The 22,657-nt window shown below is 42.7% G+C and overlaps 2 protein-coding genes across 2 annotated transcripts; both read right to left on the bottom strand.

Moving 5' to 3' along the window:
• Positions 1 to 4,355: 4,355 nt before the first annotated feature.
• On the bottom strand, positions 4,356 to 6,225 carry LOC149972584 (uncharacterized). The gene has a single exon (XM_090217399.1). The coding sequence runs from the start codon at positions 6,109 to 6,111 to the stop codon at positions 4,480 to 4,482; it is 1,632 nt and encodes a 543-aa protein (XP_090073525.1). The 5' UTR covers positions 6,112 to 6,225; the 3' UTR covers positions 4,356 to 4,479.
• Positions 6,226 to 9,717: 3,492 nt separating this feature from the next.
• Positions 9,718 to 22,587, bottom strand: LOC110503123 (uncharacterized). Its single transcript, XM_036960571.2, has 7 exons — positions 22,461 to 22,587; positions 16,829 to 17,031; positions 16,612 to 16,713; positions 16,401 to 16,490; positions 10,565 to 10,675; positions 10,326 to 10,449; positions 9,718 to 10,214 (listed from the first exon to the last, which is right to left on the bottom strand). Exons 1-7 carry the CDS (start codon positions 22,486 to 22,488, stop codon positions 9,718 to 9,720), a joined length of 1,155 nt encoding a protein of 384 aa, XP_036816466.1. The 5' UTR covers positions 22,489 to 22,587.
• Between the last annotated feature and the right edge of the window lie 70 nt (positions 22,588 to 22,657).

Genomic DNA, 22,657 nt, shown 5'->3' with positions numbered 1-22,657 from the left:
GCTATGGATGCTGTCTGGGCTGGCAGCCTTGTCGTTGGCACTGTTTTACCACACCTGTACCGTCAGTGTACTCACACTGCACACTCCCTTTTACACTTGCTAATAATTTGATGTGGCATAGGTAGCCAATATAAATACCTTTTCGCTATTGAATGATTTATTAGACGACTATCGAGTATGAATAGTTGTGTCATCCTTGCAGACTACTGGACTATGCACATTTTGTAGGGTCTGTGAAAACAAGTGCACATGATTATTGATGTCTACTCCAGCCAACCTTTATGGCCTATCCTCTGAATATAGCCTACCTATTAAATACAGTTATCGCAGACCTTACACATAAACTAAATTAACTACTGTAAGCATTATTATTGTTAAAGATGTTTAATTCACTCTCATTCAATCGTTTTTATTTACATTTACATTACAAGTGAGCCATATGCATGAGAACAGGCTCTCATAGGGACCAATTAAAGCACAAAATGTCTTGGGTGTGACTGGCGGAAAAACCCATTCCATTGTAGAATATACTACACTACAGCATACCTATTCTAGTATCTATCTAACAGTAGCCTATATATAATACAGTGCTAGAGCCTTATCTTAGAAACCCCTGAACATATTGAACTTTGAACGCCACATTTGTGATGTGACTCTGACAATCACTGTTCAATAACAGACGCTGCCCTCCTTTTCTCTCCAATTATCTAACATACAAACCCTCCAAAATAATGACATGAAAATATCGTTTTCACCATACGTTTCAGAATGCACAATTTATTCTGACAAAAAAAGCTACAGTATGTTCCAAAATCATGTTCCCATCCACTTACATTCAGTGAAGTGTGGGTGAATGGATGATTGAGAAATATTACCGACTCCCCCCAGCGGTGAACAGGGATCTGCAGCAAAATACAAACGGTTTAATTTGAATGATAGAGAAAAACAAATACGTTGACAAAATCACCAACCGATTCGTTGCATCGGAGTGTTTATAGCTTGTATTATTTTCAACTCTTGTCCCTAAACGCATCGCAGGGATACTTATTCCCAGAAATGTTATATTGTTTCTTAGATCATTTATTGTTAGGGCTCAAACAAACCAACAGCGTTTGCTGGCCGATAGCACTTGAGCACGGATGTTGGCAATGGGACATCTACAGCTGGTGGTCCCTAAATACACAGCGCGCAGAACGATCCGCAGACGAACGCTAGATCCACATTTAGTGCGATGTGTGGGCGCCTTTAGACAGCGAACAACAATATTTCAGTTAAGAACCAGCAAAAGTTAAATCAAATAACATTTCATTGGTCGCATACACATTTTCTATTTGTTATCGCAGGTGTAGCGAAATGCTTATGTTTCTAGTTCCAACACTGCAGTAATACCTAACAATACAAAGAAAGGATTTCAATAACATTAGAACGAGCAATGTCAGAGCCCGGAAAATAAATATATACTCTAGAAAAATACAAATGTAGCATGCAACAATTTCAAAGATTTTACTGAGTTACAGTTCATATAAGGACATCAGTCAATTGAAATGAATATATTGGGCCCTAATCTATGGATTTCACATGACTGGGAATACTGATATGGCATCTGTTGGTCACAGATACCTTAAAAAAAAGGTATGGGTGTGGATCAGAAAACCAGTCTATCTGTTGTGACTACCACTCCCCTTATGCAGCGCAACACATCTCCTTCTCATAGAGTTGATCCGGCAGTTGATTGTGGTCTGTGAAATGTCCCACCCCTCTCCAATAACTGTGTGAAGTTGCTGGACATTGGCGGGAACTGGAACATGCTGTCGTAGCCGCCGAACCAGAGCATCCCAAACATGCTCAATGGGTGACATGTCTGGTGAGTATGCAAGCCATGGAAGAACTGGGACATTTTCAGCTTCCAGAAATTGTGTTCACATTCTGGCGACATTGCGCTGTGCATTATCTTGCTGAAACGAGGTGATGGCGGCAGATGAATGGCACGACAATGGGCCTCAGGATCTCGTCACAGCAATTTGAATGCACAGAGATTCTATCAATAAAATGCAATTGTGTTCATTGCCCGTAGCTTATGCCTGCCCATACCATAACCCAACCGCCACCATGGGGCACTCTGTTCAAAACGTGACATCAGCAAACCGCTCGCCCACATACATGTGGTCTGTGGTTGTGAGGCCGATTGGACGTACCGCCAAATTCTCTCAAATTATGTTGGAGATAGTTTGGTGGACACAGCTCTGGTGGACATTCCTGCAATCAGCATGTCAATTACACATTCCCTCAAAACTTGAGACATCTGTGCCATTGTGTTGTGACAAAACTGCACATTTTAGAGTGGCCTTTTACTGTCCCCAGCACAAGGTGCTTCTGCATTATGATCATGCTGTTTAATCATATTCTTGATATGCGACACCGGTCAGGGGGATGGATTATATTGGCAAAGGAGAAATGCTCACTAACAGGGATGTAAACAAATTTGTGCACAACATTTGAGTGAAATACAATTTTTGTGTGTATGGAACATTTCTGGGATCTTTAATTTCAGCTCATGAAACATGGGATCAACACTTTACATGTTGTGTTTCTATTTTAGTTCAGTGTACAGTGCCTTGCGAAAGTATTCGGCCCCCTTGAACTTTGCGACCTTTTGCCACATTTCAGGCTTCAAACATAAAGATATAAAACTGTATTTTTTTGTGAAGAATCAACAACAAGTGGGACACAATCATGAAGTGGAACGACATTTATTGGATATTTCAAACTTTTTTAACAAATCAAAAACTGAAAAATTGGGCGTGCAAAATTATTCAGCCCCTTTACTTTCAGTGCAGCAAACTCTCTCAAGAAGTTCAGTGAGGATCTCTGAATGATCCAATGTTGACCTAAATGACTAATGATGATAAATACAATCCACCTGTGTGTAATCAAGTCTCCGTATAAATGCACCTGCACTGTGATAGTCTCAGAGGTCCGTTAAAAGCGCAGAGAGCATCATGAAGAACAAGGAACACACCAGGCAGGTCCGAGATACTGTTGTGAAGAAGTTTAAAGCCGGATTTGGATACAAAAAGATTTCCCAAGCTTTAAACATCCCAAGGAGCACTGTGCAAGCGATAATATTGAAATGGAAGGAGTATCAGACCACTGCAAATCTACCAAGACCTGGCCGTCCCTCCAAACTTTCAGCTCATACAAGGAGAAGACTGATCAGAGATGCAGCCAAGAGGCCCATGATCACTCTGGATGAACTGCAGAGATCTACAGCTGAGGTGGGAGACTCTGTCCATAGGACAACAATCAGTCGTATATTGCACAAATCTGGCCTTTATGGAAGAGTGGCAAGAAGAAAGCCATTTCTTAAAGATATCCATAAAAAGTGTCGTTTAAAGTTTGCCACAAGCCACCTGGGAGACACACCAAACATGTGGAAGAAGGTGCTCTGGTCAGATGAAACCAAAATTGAACTTTTTGGCAACAATGCAAAACGTTATGTTTGGCGTAAAAGCAACACAGCTCATCACCTTGAACACACCATCCCCACTGTCAAACATGGTGGTGGCAGCATCATGGTTTGGGCCTGCTTTTCTTCAGCAGGGACAGGGAAGATGGTTAAAATTGATGGGAAGATGGATGGAGCCAAATACAGGACCATTCTGGAAGAAAACCTGATGGAGTCTGCAAAAGACCTGAGACTGGGATGGAGATTTGTCTTCCAACAAGACAATGATCCAAAACATAAAGCAAAATCTACAATGGAATGGTTCAAAAATAAACATATCCAGGTGTTAGAATGGCCAAGTCAAAGTCCAGACCTGAATCCAATTGAGAAAATGTGGAAAGAACTGAAAACTGCTGTTCACAAATGCTCTCCATCCAACCTCACTGAGCTCGAGCTGTTTTGCAAGGAGGAATGGGAAAAAATGTCAGTCTCTCGATGTGCAAAACTGATAGAGACATACCCCAAGCGACTTACAGCTGTAATCGCAGCAAAAGGTGGCGCTACAAAGTATTAACTTAAGGGGGCTGAATAATTTAGCACGCCCAATTTTTCAGTTTTTGATTTGTTAAAAAAGTTAGAAATATCCAATAAATGTCGTTCCACTTCATGATTGTGTCCCACTTGTTGTTGATTCTTCACAAAAAAATACAGTTTTATATCTTTATGTTTGAAGCCTGAAATGTCGCAAAAGGTCGCAAAGTTCAAGGGGGCCGAATACTTTCGCAAGGCACTGTATATGTATATGATGGTGTGTATAGACAGTATATGAATAGTAAATGTGTATACAGAAGCAGCTATATAGGATGATCCTAGACTAGTTAAATAATGGCTAAATAAAATAAGACTAGACTACAGTATATATGAAGTGGGTACAACAATACTTAAACATTAAAGTGACCAGTGTTCAATGACTATGAACTGTACATAGGGCAGCAGTCTCTGAGGTGCAGGGTAGAGTATCGGGTGGTAGCCGGCTAGTAACAGTGACTAAGGTTTAGGGCAGGGTACTGGGCGGAGGCGGGCTGATGGTGACTGTTTAACAGTCTGATGGCCTGAAGATAGAAGGTGTTTTTCAGTCTCTCGGTCCCAGCTTTAATGCACCTGTATTGTCTCAGCATTTCCCAAACTCGGTCCTCGGGACCCCAAGGGCAAAAACCAAAACATGCACCCCTTGAGGTCCCGAGGACAGAGTTTGGGAAATCCTGTTGTAGATGGTAGCACTCAGACTCTGTGCATTTAAAAGGCCTCTCCTGAGTGTGAATCAGGTCATGCCTTGTCAATGAGGACATGCTAAGAAACAGCTTACCGCAGTATGTGCATGGATAACGCACCCCATTATGATGTCTCGCCACATGGCCATGTAACGTCCTTTGTAACGCGTAAGATTTGTCACACTGGGAGCAGGAGAAGTGTTTATCTTCAGGTTTTCTGTGAGCACATAGCATGTGCATTTTCAGTTTTGCATTGTTGATAAAGCCCTTTCCACACTCCCAGCAAAGGCATGGTTTCTCTCCTGTGTGTATTCTCTCGTGTTCCACAACAACCGCTGATAAGTTGAACTTCCTTGGACAGTAGGAGCACTGGTATGGGAGGTCTCCGGTGTGAGTCCTCTCGTGTCTGAGGAGAGCTGCTAAATCAGTGTAGCTTTTCTCACAGTAGGTGCAGAGGAATGGCCCGCTGAATTTATGGACATCCAGATAGTGTTTCTTGAGTGGCTTGACACCATTGAAGCTGTTTTCACACATGGTGCATTTCAAGGGCTTGTGTACCAATTTATGCCTGTCTAGCTTTTCTGGGTCTGCAAACATCCTACTGCACTCAGTGCAGTGGAGAGGGCTGTGGGTGAGTGCATGTACTTGGGCCTCTTCAGACTCAGCTCGCAGCACCTTGCACACTATCTTTACAATGTGCTTTCTCATATCATTGATGTTCTTGAACATCTGCCCACAATGAGGACATTTGTGAGGGCGCAGATCTGAGTGGGATCTCATGTGAACTTGCATGCTGTAAGATTTTGGCAAAAGTTTTTTACAAATGCAGCACACTTTTGACTGTTTGCGTTTTTCAGTCTGGCTAGATTCGTAAGATGGGTCTTGGGGTGTACTGGTGGAGGACGAGTCACTGTCCTCAGGTGTTGCCTCAAGAGGAGTTCCACTGGCCAGCTCTGTGTCCCCTCCCTCAGGTTTTTGGACTGTTTCACAGGACATCTCAGAGTCCTTCTCATTACTAGCTGGAGATCTGCTACGCCTTTTCTTAGAGTTTTTTTCACATTTTAGTCTCGGTTTCTCCAAGCTCTGCGGGTCCTTGTAACTCTTATGACACTTATTCAACATTTCAGGTCTTTCGTCATTTCCATTGAGCTGCTTTGGTCTTTTACCTTTAGGTTTTGACACAACTACTTTACACATATTTTGCTGATGTCTCGTCAGATCAAAATGGAGACATTGAAATGGGCGCTCCCCTGTGTGGATTTTCTGGTGCCGCTTCATGTCTGCACTGCACTTTAATGTTTTTTCTTTAGTCAATTCTGTTTCGGTTTGTTTACATTCTCGTGCTATCAATGTTTTCATCTTACTGTTTTGTCTAACTGGTCTACAGGGCAACATCAGGTTAGTAGTGTCAATCCTTTGTAGCTACACTAAAGGCTTGTGAAGCATGGAGGATATGATCGCATCAGACACGTCTATGCTTGTAATTTGTTCTCCATGACTTACACTGGCTTTATGTGTCTTTATTTGAGGCTTTCTGAAAGATCTCTTCCTTTTGACACTTTCCGACTTCCGGCGCCGACAGAGATGGCCGCCTCGCTTCGCGTTCCTAGGAAACTATGCAGTTTTTTGTTTTTTTACGTGTTATTTCTTACATTAGTACCCCAGGTCATCTTAGGTTTCATTACATACAGTCGAGAAGAACTACTGAATATAAGATTAGCATCAACTCACCATCAGTACTACCAAGAATATGTTTTTCGCGACGCGGATCCTGTGTTCTGCCTTACAAACAGGACAACGGAGTGGATTCCATGCAGCGACCCAAAAAAAAACAACTCCGAAAAAGAGAGAAACGAGGCGGTCTTCTGGTCAGACTCCGGAGACGGGCACACCGTGCACCACTCCCTAGCATTCTTCTTGCCAATGTCCAGTCTCTTGACAACAAGGTTGATGAAATCCGAGCAAGGGTAGCATTCCAGAGGGACATCAGAGACTGTAACGTTCTTTGCTTCACGGAAACGTGGCTCACTGGAGAGACTCTATCCGAAGCGGTGCAGCCAACGGGTTTCTCCACACATCGCGCAGACAGAAACAAACATCTTTCTGGTAAGAAGAGGGGCGGGGGCGTATGCCTTATGACTAACGTGACATGGTGTGATGAAAGAAACATACAGGAACTCAAATCCTTCTGTTCACCTGATTGAGAATTCCTCACAATCAAATGTAGACCGCATTATCTACCAAGAGAATTCTCTTCGATTATAATCACAGCCGTATATATCCCCCCCCAAGCAGACACATCGATGGCTCTGAACAAACTTTATTTAACTCTTTGCAAACTGGAAACCATTCATCCGGAGGCTGCATTCATTGTAGCTGGGGATTTTAACAAGGCTAATCTGAAAACAAGACTCCCTAAATTTTATCAGCATATCGATTGCGCAACCAGGGGTGGAAAGACCTTGGATCATTGTTACTCTAACTTCCGCGACGCATATAAGGCCCTGCCCCGCCCCCCTTTCGGAAAAGCTGACCACGACTCCATTTTGTTGATCCCTGCCTACAGACAGAAACTAAAACAAGAGGCTCCCACGCTGAGGTCTGTCCAACGCTGGTCCGACCAAGCTGACTCCACACTCCAAGACTGCTTCCACCACGTGGACTGGGACATGTTTCGTATTGCGTCAGACAACAACATTGACGAATACGCTGATTCGGTGTGTGAGTTCATTAGAACGTGCGTTGAAGATGTCGTTCCCATAGCAACGATTAAAACATTCCCTAACCAGAAACCGTGGATTGATGGCAGCATTCGCGTGAAACTGAAAGCGCGAACCACTGCTTTTAATCAGGGCAAGGTGTCTGGTAACATGACCGAATACAAACAGTGCAGCTATTCCCTCCGCAAGGCTATCAAACAAGCTAAGCGTCAGTACAGAGACAAAGTAGAATCTCAATTCAACGGCTCAGACACAAGAGGCATGTGGCAGGGTCTACAGTCAATCACGGACTACAGGAAGAAATCCAGCCCAGTCACGGACCAGGATGTCCTGCTCCCAGGCAGACTAAATAACTTTTTTGCCCGCTTTGAGGACAATACAGTGCCACTGACACGGCCTGCAACGAAAACATGCGGTCTCTCCTTCACTGCAGCCGAGGTGAGTAAGACATTTAAACGTGTTAACCCTCGCAAGGCTGCAGGCCCAGACGGCATCCCCAGCCGCGCCCTCAGAGCATGCGCAGACCAGCTGGCCGGTGTGTTTACGGACATATTCAATCAATCCCTATACCAGTCTGCTGTTCCCACATGCTTCAAGAGGGCCACCATTGTTCCTGTTCCCAAGAAAGCTAAGGTAACTGAGCTAAACGACTACCGCCCCGTAGCACTCACTTCCGTCATCATGAAGTGCTTTGAGAGACTAGTCAAGGACCATATCACCTCCACCCTACCTGACACCCTAGACCCACTCCAATTTGCTTACCGCCCAAATAGGTCCACAGACGATGCAATCTCAACCACACTGCACACCGCCCTAACCCATCTGGACAAGAGGAATACCTATGTGAGAATGCTGTTCATTGACTACAGCTCGGCATTCAACACCATAGTACCCTCCAAGCTCGTCATCAAGCTCGAGACCCTGGGTCTCGACCCCGCCCTGTGCAACTGGGTACTGGACTTCCTGACGGGCCGCCCCCAGGTGGTGAGGGTAGGCAACAACATCTCCTCCCCGCTGATCCTCAACACTGGGGCCCCACAAGGGTGCGTTCTGAGCCCTCTCCTGTACTCCCTGTTCACCCACGACTGCGTGGCCACGCACGCCTCCAACTCAATCATCAAGTTTGCGGACGACACAACAGTGGTAGGCTTGATTACCAACAACGACGAGACGGCCTACAGGGAGGAGGTGAGGGCCCTCGGAGTGTGGTGTCAGGAAAATAACCTCACACTCAACGTCAACAAAACTAAGGAGATGATTGTGGACTTCAGGAAACAGCAGAGGGAACACCCCCCTATCCACATCGATGGAACAGTAGTGGAGAGGGTAGCAAGTTTTAAGTTCCTCGGCATACACATCACAAACAAACTGAATTGGTCCACTCACACAGACAGCATTGTGAAGAAGGCGCAGCAGCGCCTCTTCAACCTCAGGAGGCTGAAGAAATTCGGCTTGTCACCAAAAGCACTCACAAACTTCTACAGATGCACAATCGAGAGCATCCTGGCGGGCTGTATCACCGCCTGGTACGGCAACTGCTCCGCCCTCAACCGTAAGGCTCTCCAGAGGGTGGTGAGGTCTGCACAACGCATCACCGGGGGCAAACTACCTGCCCTCCAGGACACCTACACCACCCGATGTCACAGGAAGGCCATAAAGATCATCAAGGACATCAACCACCCGAGCCACTGCCTGTTCACCCCGCTATCATCCAGAAGGCGAGGTCAGTACAGGTGCATCAAAGCTGGGACCGAGAGACTGAAAAACAGCTTCTATCTCAAGGCCATCAGACTGTTAAACAGCCACCACTAACATTGAGTGGCTGCTGCCAACACACTGACACTGACTCAACTCCAGCCACTTTAATAATGGGAATTGATGGGAAATGATGTAAATATATCACTAGCCACTTTAAACAATGCTACCTTATATAATGCTACTTACCCTACATTATTCACCTCATATGCATACGTATATACTGTACTCTATATCATCGACTGTATCCTTATGTAATACATGTATCACTAGCCACTTTAACTATGCCACTTTGTTTACATACTCATCTCATATGTATATACTGTACTCGATACCATCTACTGTATCTTGCCTATGCTGCTCTGTACCATCACTCATTCATATATCCTTATGTACATATTCTTTATCCCCTTACACTGTGTACAAGACAGTAGTTTTGGAATTGTTAGTTAGATTACTTGTTGGTTATTACTGCATTGTCGGAACTAGAAGCACAAGCATTTCGCTACACTCGCATTAACATCTGCTAACCATGTGTATGTGACAAATAACATTTGATTTGATTTGATTTGATTTGATTTAAATCTTCATAAGTCTGCGCCACCCCATCTGCCCCAATAACCATCACTGTTTCATACCTGGAGTCCACCTCTTCAACAATATCTTCCGTCTCATCTTTTACTGGTCCAATCCCCACAATCTTCTCTTCTTCATTACCGGCATGAACCTCCATGTCGTCATGGTCCACAGGGTCAGCAAACTCTATAGATAGTTTGTTGTTTCTCTCACATTCCACCCTCTCTTCTCTTTCTACTACATTCATACTTGCCCCCGGTTCTATCTCTGTGTACTCTGTCAGTGTTGCAGTGTCCACATCCAACTCGTTGGTGAATGTATCCATGAAGACATTTAAGGATGATTCAGGTGTTTCTGATTCTGTTTGTTCTGTTGCAATCACCCTTTCTACAGGAGGGAGACAGAGAGCTGAGAGAATGCAGTCCCCAACAGTAGAAGACGGAGTATCTAGAGAAGGATGAGGATAAATTAAAGACAATGGTTAAATAAAGAATACATTTTAATGTCCTCTACTGAAGAAAAGCTAGCATCTACATGGGTCCGGTGAGAGATGCTTACCATGGTTGTCCAGCTGGCCGAGATCTCTGTGGTACTGAAGCAGGGTTTTCAGCTGCTGAGGGTGAGACATGGACTCAACACATTCCTCCAGAACAGAGGGGACATCACTGAGCAGGAATGCAGCCTGTCACAGAAGGAAAATAGATAGGGTTTAGGGATGATTCAAAAGATACTATACGAAACTTTGTGAATAGTGATCCTTCACTGAATTGATTAAGGTATTATTCTAATTTCAGTACCTGTTGAAAATTTGATACTGGAAGTAGCTTCTCAAGTCTTGAAAGAAACTGACACATAAGTTTCTCTATTGCGGCATCATACTTGGGACCAAATTCCACAGGAAAAACATCCTAATAGAGAATATGAAATGAGTATAAAATAAAAACACATTTGGTATAAGAAAAAGTGTAATCTGCAACTCACATGGAAGCAGAATAAAAGGAGACCTTGGAAAAAGGTCAACATTGGTCAGCATTGTTTATAAATAAGATCAATGTTCACTAACCGGTCGATAGCGACTGGTCAATCTCAAAGGCATTCTTAGTCAATCACCAAACATTTCTGTAAAAAAACAACAACGATAAAGCCTTGAGTTGTTGACGGTAGGTGCACTTGATACAGCAGCCCTAGCGCCGGGTAGGTAAAGTGTTCCCTTTTTGAACCATTTCATTAGTCTGAAGGTAGAACTATACATACTACAGCAAATCTGGTGCACCTATAGGCCTACCGCTGGCCAATCAGATAGCTCAGATCAACGTGTCTCCACAGGTTATTCACACCATAGACGCTGGAAGGAAAGCGGCCAGAGGAGGAATTGGCTTTGGGGGTAACCAGTGAGATATACCTGCTGGAGCACGTGCTCTGGGTGGGTGCTGCTATGGTGACCAGTGAGCTGAGATAAGGTGGGGCTTTACCTAGCAGAGACTTATAGATGACCTGGAGCCAGTGGGTTTGGCGACGAGTATGAAGCGAGGGCCAGCCAACGAGAGCATACAGGTCGCAGTGGTGGGTAGTATATGGGGCTTTGGTGACAAAGGATGGCACTGTGATAGACTGCATTCAATTTGTTGAGTAGAGTGTTGGAGGCTATTTTGTAAATGACATCGTCGAAGTCGAGGATCGGTAGGGTGGAGAGTTTTACGAAGGTATGTTTGGCAGCATGAGTGAAGGATGCTTTGTTGCGAAATAGGAAGCCGATTCTAGATTTAATTTTGGATTGGAGATGCTTAATGTGAGTCTGGAAGGAGAGTTTACAGTCTAACCAGACACCTAGGTATTTGTAGTTGTCCACATATTCTAAGTCAGAACTGCTGGACGGGCGGGCAGGTGCGGGCAGTTTCAGGGCATGCATTTAGTTTTACTTGCATTTAAGAGCAGTTGGAGGCCACGGAAGGAGAGTTGTATGGCATTGAAGCTCATCTGGAGTAGAGGTCGACCGATTAATCGGAATGATCTCAATTTTTCATAACAATCGGAAATCTGTATTTTTGGACACCGATTTGGCCTATTTAAAAAATAATATTTTTTTACACCTTTATTTAACTAGGCAAGTCAGTTAAGAACAAATTCTTATTTTCAATGACGGCCTAGGAACGGTGGTTTAACTGCCTTGTTCAGGGGCAGAACGACAGATTTTTACCTTGTCAGCTCGGGGATTCAATCTTGCAACCTTATGGTTAACTAGTCCAACGCTCTAACCACCTGCCTCTCATTGCACTCCACGAGGAGCCTACCTGTTACGTGAATGCAGTAAGAAGCCAAGGTAAGTTGCTAGCTAGCATTAAACGTATCTTATAAAAAACAATAAATCAATCATAATCACTAGTTAACCACACATGGTTGATGATATTACTAGTTTATCTAGCGTGTCCGATGCGGTGTGATTTCGTGAAAAATGTCTGTCGTTGCTCCAACATATACCTAACCATAAACATCAATGCCTTTCTTAAAATCAATACACAGAAGTATGTCTTTTTAAACCTGCATATTTAGCTAAAAGAAATCCAGGTTAGCAGGCAATATTAACCAGGTGAAATTGTGTCACTTGTCACTTGTACTCAGAGTCAGGGTATATGCAACAATTTGGGCCGCCTGGCTCGTTGCGAACAAATTTGCCAGAATTCTAAGTAATTCTAAGTATTTATGACATAACATTGAAGGTTGTACAATGCAACAGGAATATTTAGACTTAGGGATGCCACCTGTTTGAAAAAATACGGAACTGTTTTCGAAATGATAGTCAAACATATTAATGACCAAAGGCTCATTCATTCAAACAGCACTTTCATGCGTTTTGCCAGCAGCTCTTCACTGTGCTTCAAGCATTGCGCTGTTTATGACTTCAAGCCTATCAACTCCCGAGATTTGGCTGGTGTAACCGATGTGAAATGGCTAGCTAGTTAGCGGGGTGCGCGCTAATAGCGTTTCAAACGTCACTCGCTCTGAGACTTGGAGTGGTTGTTCCCCTTGTTCTGCATGGGTAACACTGCTTCGAGGGTGGCTGTTGTCGATGTGTTCCTGGTTCGAGCCCAGGTAGCAGCGAGGAGAGGGACGGAAGCTATACTGTTACACTGGCAATACTAAAGTGCCTCTAAGAACATCCGATAGTCAAAGGTATATGGAATACAAATGGTATAGAGAGAATTAGTCCTATAAATACTATATTAACTACAACGAAAAACCTCTTACATTGAAGTCTCATGTTAAAAGGAACCACCAGCTTTCATAAGTTCTCATGTTCTGAGCAAGGAACTTAAACGTTAGCTTTTTTACATGGCACATATTGCACTTTTACTTTCGTCTCTAACACTTTGTTTTTGCATTATTTAAACCAAATTGAACATGTTTCATTATTTATTTGAGACTAAATAGATGTTTATTGATGTATTATATTAAGTTAAAATAAGTGTTCATTCAGTAATGTTGTAATTGTCATTATTACAAATAAAATAAAATAAATTGTCCGATTAATCGGTATCGGCTTTTTTTGGTCCTCCAATAATCGGCATCGGCGTTGAAAAATCATAATCGGTCGACCTCTAATCTGGAGGTTAGTTAACACAGTGTCCAAAGAAGGGCCAGAAGTATACAGAATGGTGCCGTCTGTGTAGAGGTGGATCAGCAAGTTAATACTGTGAGTGTAACGCTGGAAGAGTGATGGGTTCGGGAAAACGCTTTAACATACGTACAGAAATAGCGCACAAACAATCCCAACAATAAACAGGAACACCTCTTGACATAACAGCAAACAAGCCCGCACAAACACAGGCGGGCTAATATAACTTAAATAACCCCAACAAGGAACAGGTGAAACCAATTAGACAAAACCAAACGAAAAGGGGAAAAAGGGATCGGCGCCACCCGAACGGGAAGGGGAGCCACCTTCGGTGATATTCGTGACAGTGAGATTTAAAAACGTTTAAAACCATGACTTGAGAAATACTCAACGAATACAACAAAGAGCTGCTGTTTTTATGAGTAAGTTCAAGTTTCAGTTACAGTGCCTTGCGAAAGTATTCGGCCCCCTTGAACTTTGCGACCTTTTGCCACATTTCAGGCTTCAAACATAAAGATATAAAACTGTATTTTTTTGTGAAGAATCAACAACAAGTGGGACACAATCATGAAGTGGAACGACATTTATTGGATATTTCAAACTTTTTTAACAAATCAAAAACTGAAAAATTGGGCGTGCAAAATTATTCAGCCCCCTTAAGTTAATACTTTGTAGCGCCACCTTTTGCTGCGATTACAGCTGTAAGTCGCTTGGGGTATGTCTCTATCAGTTTTGCACATCGAGAGACTGACATTTTTCCCATTCCTCCTTGCAAAACAGCTCGAGCTCAGTGAGGTTGGATGGAGAGCATTTGTGAACAGAAGTTTTCAGTTCTTTCCACAGATTCTCGATTGGATTCAGGTCTGGACTTTGACTTGGCCATTCTAACACCTGGATATGTTTATTTTTGAACCATTCCATTGTAGATTTTGCTTTATGTTTTGGATCATTGTCTTGTTGGAAGACAAATCTCCGTCCCAGTCTCAGGTCTTTTGCAGACTCCATCAGGTTCTTCCAGAATGGTCCTGTATTTGGCTCCATCCATCTTCCCATCAATTGTAACCATCTTCCCTGTCCCTGCTGAAGAAAAGCAGGCCCAAACCATGATGCTGCCACCACCATGTTTGACAGTGGGGATGGTGTGTTCAGCTGTGTTGCTTTTACGCCAAACATAACGTTTTGCATTGTTGCCAAAAAGTTCAATTTTGGTTTCATCTGACCAGAGCACCTTCTTCCACATGTTTGGTGTGTCTCCCAGGTGGCTTGTGGCAAACTTTAAACAACACTTTTTATGGATATCTTTAAGAAATGGCTTTCTTCTTGCCACTCTTCCATAAAGGCCAGATTTGTGCAATATACGACTGATTGTTGTCCTATGGACAGAGTCTCCCACCTCAGCTGTAGATCTCTGCAGTTCATCCAGAGTGATCATGGGCCTCTTGGCTGCATCTCTGATCAGTCTTCTCCTTGTATGAGCTGAAAGTTTAGAGGGACGGCCAGGTCTTGGTAGATTTGCAGTGGTCTGATACTCCTTCCATTTCAATATTATCGCTTGCACAGTGCTCCTTGGGATGTTTAAAGCTTGGGAAATCTTTTTGTATCCAAATCCGGCTTTAAACTTCTTCACAACAGTATCTCGGACCTGCCTGGTGTGTTCCTTGTTCTTCATGGTGCTCTCTGCGCTTTTAACGGACCTCTGAGACGATCACAGTGCAGGTGCATTTATACGGAGACTTGCTTACACACAGGTGGATTGTATTTATCATCATTAGTCATTTAGGTCAACATTGGATCATTCAGAGATCCTCACTGAACTTCTGGAGAGAGTTTGCTGCACTGAAAGTAAAGGGGCTGAATAATTTTGCACGCCCAATTTTTCAGTTTTTGATTTGTTAAAAAAGTTTGAAATATCCAATAAATGTCGTTCCACTTCATGATTGTGTCCCACTTGTTGTTGATTCTTCACAAAAAAATACAGTTTTATATCTTTATGTTTGAAGCCTGAAGGGTGGCAAAAGGTCGCAAAGTTCAAGGGGGCCGAATACTTTCGCAAGGCACTGTATATGCAGGTATGTGTAAGTTTTTGTCTCTGTTGTTGTATCTCTTAATATGGGTGAAAATTGTGAAATTCCAATAAAAATACTATTACAAAAAAACAAAAAAAAGGGTTTCCCATAGAAACCTAATGAAAAACACATTGACCTCAAAAATAATTTTCCCTGGATGGATTGTGCTCGGGGTTTCACCTGCCAAATCAGTTCTGTTATAGACATCGTTCAAACAGTTTTAGAAACTTCAGAGTGTTTTCAATCCAAATCTACTAATTATATGCATACCCTAGCTTCTGGGCCTGAGTAGCAGGCAGTTTACTTTGGGCACGCTTTTCATCCGGACGTGAAAATACTGCCCCCTAGCCCAAAGAGGTTGTTGCATAGGCTTACGGTTTTTTTACATTTTTAAATTTTACCCCCTTTTTTCGCCCCAATTTCATAGTATCCAATTGTTTTTAGTAGTTACTATCTTGTCTCATCGCTACAACTCCCTTACGGGCTCCGGAGAGACGAAGGTCGAGAGTCATGCGTCCTCCGAAGCACAACCCAACCAAGCCGCACTGCTTCTTAACACAGCGCGCATCCAACCCGGAAGCCAGCCGCACCAATGTGTCGCGCCCCTAGTGCGCGATGAGACAAGGATATCCCTACCGTCCAAACCCTCCCTAACCCGGACGAAGCTAGGCCAATTGTGCGTCGCCCCATGGACCACCCGGTCGCGGCCGGTTGCGACAGAGCCTGGGCTCGAACCCAGAGTCTCTAGTGGCATAGAGACTCTGCGCCACCCGGGAGTCCATCGGCTTACGCTTTTTAAGTAATGTTTTTTTTAATTTTTTTATCTGAGCGGTAGATCTCAGCTTGCATTTTGACTCAGAAAGTGATCTTAACGCAGAAAGTTTGGTGACCACTGAATAAGATGGACTGTGAGACTGCACTTCTGTACTAGTACACACACACAGCCACACTGACCTGAAAGAAGTGTTCCATCTCATCTGGGTCTTTTAGCAGGGTTTGAATCAGACCCAGAAAGTTGGAGTCTGATAAATCTCCATCATCAGTCTGCAAGAAAGAAAACACTTTTGTTATGATGATCATTATCATAACAGAGTTATGTCTAGGACTGACTGACTGATTGACTTACGTAAACGTTAGCTGAGCCTATATGCCCTTTGAACCTCACCTGTGTCCCCCAGAAAGGTGTGAGGGTCTGTATCCTGTCCAGGTGTGGCTGAATGGTCTGGAGGTCTGTGACGGGCTTGGAGCAACACAACTCCAGGACCAGCTGAAAGCAGAGCAAACCAGTCAGGAGACTTATTTGACACAAACATGACTAAATATGATCATAAGCCATCGTTCCCCACATAATGATGAGCACTAGTTCCGTCTCTCCATCTCACCCGTGCTCGAAGACCCAGAATAAGTTGGGCCCTCTGTCTGAGGTTCAGAAGCTCTGGAACCATCTCTGTGATCATGGTAACAAACTCTTCCAGCATCCCATAATCCATCACGTGTCTCTGCTGGACCGTTTGCCAGATGGCTGCTGAGACCAGCCGCAATGGTGGAACCATGAGGCGCAGAGAGGGGAGAGGAAGAGAGGGACCTGAAACAGAGATATTGACTTAGTTGTTCACAAATCAATTTATAAGCACCTCTTAATGCACATCAAACTCTAATGTGATGAACAACTTTTTTTTTAACCAGTTTACTATTAATACTGTGTTACTATTTGTTTCATTTTCAAGAATGGGGTGTGAGTGTGAGAGAGAGAAATGCCTCATCCATCCAGAAACAACACCTAGCCCTTTCCCTGCTTGGAATCATTGAGCCTTCCTTTTGATTAAGTTAGAGGAGTTGATCAAATCATGGATCTACAATAAAGAGGACAGGTAGTTCCTTGGCGTACACATCACTGACAAACTGAAATGGACCACCCACACAGACAGTGTGGTGAAGAAAGCGCAATAGAGCTTCTTCAACCTTAGGAGGCTAAAGAAATTTGGCTTGTCACCTAAAACCCTCAAACTTTTACAGATGCACAATTGAAAGCATCCTGTCGGGCTGCATCAGCGCCTGGTACGCCAACTGCACCACCCACAACCGCAAGACTCTACAAAGGGTGGTGCAGTCTGCCCACTTTAAGGAATGGCACACTAGCCACTTTAATAATGTTTACATATCTGACATTACTCATCTCATATGTACAGTTGAAGTCAGAAGTTTACATACACCTTAGCCAAAAATATTAAAACTCAGTTTTTCACAATTCGTGACATTTAATTCTAGTAAAAATTACCTTTAGGTCAGTTAGGATCACCAAATACTTTAAGAATGTGAAATGTCAGAATAATAGTAGAGAGAATGATTTATTTCAGCTTTTATTTATTTCATCACATTCCCAGTGGGTCAGAAGTTTACATACACTCAATTAGTATTTGGTAGCATTGCCTTTAAATTGTTTAACTTGGGTCCAACGTTTTGGGTAGCCTTCCACAAGCTTCCCACAATAAGTTGGGTGAATTTTGGCCCATTCCTCTGACAGAGCTGGTGTAACTGAGTCAGGTATGTAGGCCTCCTTGCTCGCTCACGCTTTTTCAGTTCTGCCAACAAATTTTCTATGGGATTGAGGTCAGGGCTTTGTGATGGCAACTCCAATACCTTGACGTTGTTGTCCTTAAGCCATTTTTACACAACTTTGGAAGTATGCTTGGGGTCATTGTTCATTTGGAAAACCCATTTGCGACCAAGCTTTAACTTCCTAATTGATGTCTTGAGATGTTGCTTCAATATATCCACATACTTTTCCTGCCTCATGATGTCATCTATTTTGTGAAGTGCACCAGTCCCTCCTGCAGCAAAGCACCCCCACAACATGATGCTGCCACCCCCGTGCTTCACGGTTGGGATGGTGTTCTTCGGCTTGCAAGCCTCCCCCGTTTACCTCCAAACATAACAATGGTCAATATGGCCAAATAGTTCTACTTCTGTTTCATCAGACCAGAGGACATTTCTGTAAAAAAGGTACGACCTTTGTCCCCATGTGCAGTTGTAAACTGTAGTCTGGCTTTTTTATGGCGGTTTTTGAGCAGTGGCTTCTTCCTTGCTGAGCGGCCTTTCAGGTTATGTTGTTACAGAACTCGTTTTACTGTGGATATAGATACTTTTGTACCTGTTTCTTCCAGCATCTTCACAAGGTCCTTTGCTGTTGTTCTGGGATTGATTTGTACTTTTCACACTAAAGTATGTTAATCTCTAGGAGACAGAACACGTCTCCTTCCTGAGCGGTATGATGGCTGCGTGGTCCCATGGTGTTTATACTTGCGTACTATTGTTTGTACAGATGAACATGGTACCTTCAGGTGTTCGGAAATTGCTCCCAAGGATGAACCAGACTTGTGGAGGTCTACAATTTATTTCTGAGGTCTTGGCTGATTTCTTTTGATTTTCCCATGATGTCAAGCAAAGAGGCACTGAGTTTGAAGGTAGGCTTTGAAATATATCCACAGGTACACCTCCAATTGACTCAAATGGTGTCAATTAGCCTAACAGAAGCTTGTAAAGCCATGACATAATTTTCTGGAATTTTGCAAGCTGTTTAAAGGCACAGTCAACTTAGTGTATGTAGGCCTCCCGGGTGGCGCAGTGGTTAAGGGTGCTGTACTGCAGCGCCAGCTGTGCCATCAGAGTCCCTATGTTCGCGCCCAGGCTCTGTCGGCCGCGACCGGGAGGCCCGTGGGGCGACGCACAATTGGCCTAGCGTCGCAGTGAAGAAGAAGCAGTGCGGCTTGGTTGGGTTGTGTATCGGAGGACACATGACATTCAACATTCGTCTCTCCCGAGCCCGTACGGGAGTTGTAGCGATGAGACAAGATAGTAGCTTCTGCAACAATTGGAGACCACGAAAAAGGGGTAAAAATTCACAAAAAAAAAAAAAACTTAGTGTATGTAAACTTCTGGCCCATGTATATACTGTGATTATAAATTAAATAATCTGTCTGTAACAATTGTTGGAAGAATTACTTGTGTCATGCACAAAGTAGATGTCCTAACTAACTTGTCAAAACTAGTTAACTAGTTTGTTAACAAGAAATGTGTGGAGTGGTTGAAAAACAAGTTTTAATGACTCCAACCTAAGTGTATGTAAACTTCCGACTTCAACTGTATTGTATTCTATGGTAGAATAGTCACTTAATGTTTACATATCTGGCATTATTCATACTGTTTTCTATACTGTGATTCTTGTTTCTTGGCCCAAGCAAGTATCTCGTTCACTTTATAATAATGTTTACATAACTTGCATTACTCATCTCATACACCACTTAATGTTTACATATCTGGCATTATTCATACTGTTTTCTATACTGTGATTCTTGTTTCTTGGCCCAAGCAAGTATCTCATTCACTTTATAATAATGTTTACATAACTTGCATTACTCATCTCATACACTACTGATCAAAAGTTTTAGAACACCTCAGTCAACGGTTTTTCCTTTATTTTTTACTATTTTCTACATTGTAGAATAATAGTGAATATATCAAAACGATGAAATAACACATATGGAATCATGTAGCAACCAAAAAAGTGTTAACCTCTTACGGCCACTGAGACGCTAGCATCTCTCCTAGCCAATAGCCTGGGGAAATGCGTAGCGCCAAATTCAAATAGTACTCGATAAAACTCAAACTTTCATTAAATCACACATGCAGGGTACTCAATTAAAGCTACACTCGTTGGGAATCCAGCCAACATGTCAGATTTTAAAAATGCTTTTCGGCGAAAGCATGATAAGCTATTATCTGATAGCATGCACCCCCCCCCCCCGAAACACATGACCGAGACGTAAACAAAATAATTAGCGTAGCAGGCGCTACACAAAACGCTGAAATAAAATATAAAACATGCATTACCTTTGACGAGCTTCTTTGTTGGCACTCCAATATGTCTCAAACATCACAATTGTTTATTTTTTTCGATTAAATCTGTCCATGTATACCCAAAATGTCCATTTATAAAGCCCGTCTGATCCAGAAAAAAACAGCTTTCCAAAACGCAACGTCATTACAAAAAATGTAAAAAGTTGCCTAGAAACTTTGGCAAAATACTTCAAACTACTTTTGTAATCCAACTTTAGGTATTTGTAAACGTTAATAATCGATCAAATTGATTACGGGGCGATCTGTATTCAATAGCAGCAAGTCAACAAAACATGGACGATTTTCTCTCTTTCATAACTATCCAGAGTGTACCCTCTGACAGGAAGTGCCTATTCTTCATTTCACCAAGGATTAACTTCAACCCAATTCCCAAGACTGGCGACATCGTGTGGAAGCTGTAGGAACTGTAAACTGGGCGCTATCTATTTTCCCTTGACATAGACAATACAGGGAACCGGCAGAGATATTTTGTTTTTTTCTGAACAGTTTTTCCTTGGGGTTTTGCCTGCAACACCTGTTATAGTCACAGACATGATTTAACCAGTTTTATAAACTTCAGAGTGTTTTCTATCCACACATACTAATCATATGCATATGCTATATTCCTGGAATGAGTAGCAGGACGTTGAAATTTTGCACGCTTTTTATCAAAAAGTTGAAAAAATGCACCCTAACCTTGATGACAGTTTCGCACACTCTTGGCATTCTCTCAACCAGCTTCACCTGGAATGCTATTCCAACAGTCTTGAAGGAGTTCCCACATATGCTGAGCACTTGTTGGCTGCTTTTCCTTCACTCTGCGGTCTGACACATCCCAAACCATCTCAATTTGGTTGAGGTCGGGGGATGGTGGAGGCCAGGTCATCAGTTGATGTTGAGATGTGTCTGTTTCTTGAACTCTGTGAAGCATTTATTTGGGCTGCACTTTCTGAGGCTGGTAACTTTAATGAACTTATCCTCTGCAGCAGAGGTAACTCTGGGTCTTCCATTCCTGTGGCGGTCCTCATGAGAGCCAGTTTCATCATAGTGCTTGATGGTTTTTGCGACTGCACTTCAAGAAGCTTTCAAAGTTCATGAAATGTTCCACATTGACTGACCTTCGTGTCTTAAAGTAATGACGGATTGCAGTTTCTCTTTGCTTATTTGAGCTGTTCTTTACATAACATGGACTTGGTATTTTACCAAATAGGGCTATTTTCTGTATACCACCCCTACCTTGTCACAACACAACTGATTGGCTCAAACGCATTGAGACGGTAATCAATTCCACAAATTAACTTAAGGCACACCTGTTAATTTAAATGCATTCCAGGTGACTACCTCATGAAGCTGGTTGAGAGAATGCCAAAAGTGTGCAAAGCTGTCATCAAGGCAAAGGGTGGTTATTTGAAGAATCTGAAATGTAAAATATATTTTGATTTGTTGAAAAAAATGTTTTTTTTTACACTGATTCCATATGTGTTATTTTATAGTTTGTCTTCACTATTATTCTACAATGTAGAAAATAGTAAAAATAAAGAAAAACCCTTGAATGAGTATGCGTTCTAAAACTTTTGACCGGTAGTGCATGTATATACTGTATTCTATTGTATCTTTGTTCCGCTCTGACATAGCTCGTCCATATGTATATCGTCTTAATTCATTCCTACTTAGATTTGTGTGTATATGTTGAGTAATTTGTTAGATATTACTGCACTGTTGGAGCTAGAAGCACAAGCATTTCGCTACACCCGCAATAACATCTGCTAATCACGTGTATGTGACCAATAAAATTTGATTTGAAGAGTTGTTTCTGGACGGGTTTAGAGAAGCAGTGAAACGACTGCAAAGACAATGTAATTCGCTTGTTAGATAGCAACGGAACAGTTCTAGGAAGTGTGTTTCTTCAACTGCCATATTCAATAAAATAGCGGGAATGAAATCAGAGGGGAACAGAAATGCTGCTGCACATCTGTAATAACTAACAAAAACAGACCGGCAAAACATATGTTAGACGTTCTGGAACGAGTCCTGTTGCCGCACAAAACAATACGTTAGGACATAGCTAGGTATGGCTATCTAGCTCTAGTATCGTATGCATAGCTATAAATATGTTACCTTTCCCCCCAGACATGTGTTTTTGCATGTCTCTCCACTGCAGTCACCAGTAACTTTGATCGGGTGATCGAAAATGGCAACTATTTTTGCCGATGTGTGCCACTGTGTGTACGTTGTCGAACATGACTGTGGGGGGCCCATTTAGAAGTAACACCACAAATCGAAGTTTGTCGCGTACACATGTGAGCAGATGTTAA

This window comes from Oncorhynchus mykiss, chromosome 23 (genome assembly GCF_057628025.1).
Source record: "Oncorhynchus mykiss isolate SJ-2025 chromosome 23, ASM5762802v1, whole genome shotgun sequence".
Lineage (NCBI taxonomy): Eukaryota > Metazoa > Chordata > Actinopteri > Salmoniformes > Salmonidae > Oncorhynchus > Oncorhynchus mykiss.
The sequence above is the reverse complement of the archived record's forward strand: the minus strand, read 5'-3'. Positions and strand labels throughout refer to the sequence as shown.

Coding starts and splice junctions, on each gene's coding strand:
- LOC110503123 (XM_036960571.2), bottom strand. CDS start 22,488: ATGCAAAAACACATGTCTGGGGGGAAAG. Junction 16,714..16,828: donor TTCTGGGTCTTCGAGCACGG/GTGAGATGGAGA, acceptor CTCTGCTTTCAG/CTGGTCCTGGAGTTGTGTTG. Junction 10,450..10,564: donor CAGTATCAAATTTTCAACAG/GTACTGAAATTA, acceptor CTTCTGTGACAG/GCTGCATTCCTGCTCAGTGA.
- LOC149972584 (XM_090217399.1), bottom strand. CDS start 6,111: ATGTTGCCCTGTAGACCAGTTAGACAAAACAGTAAGATGAAAACATTG.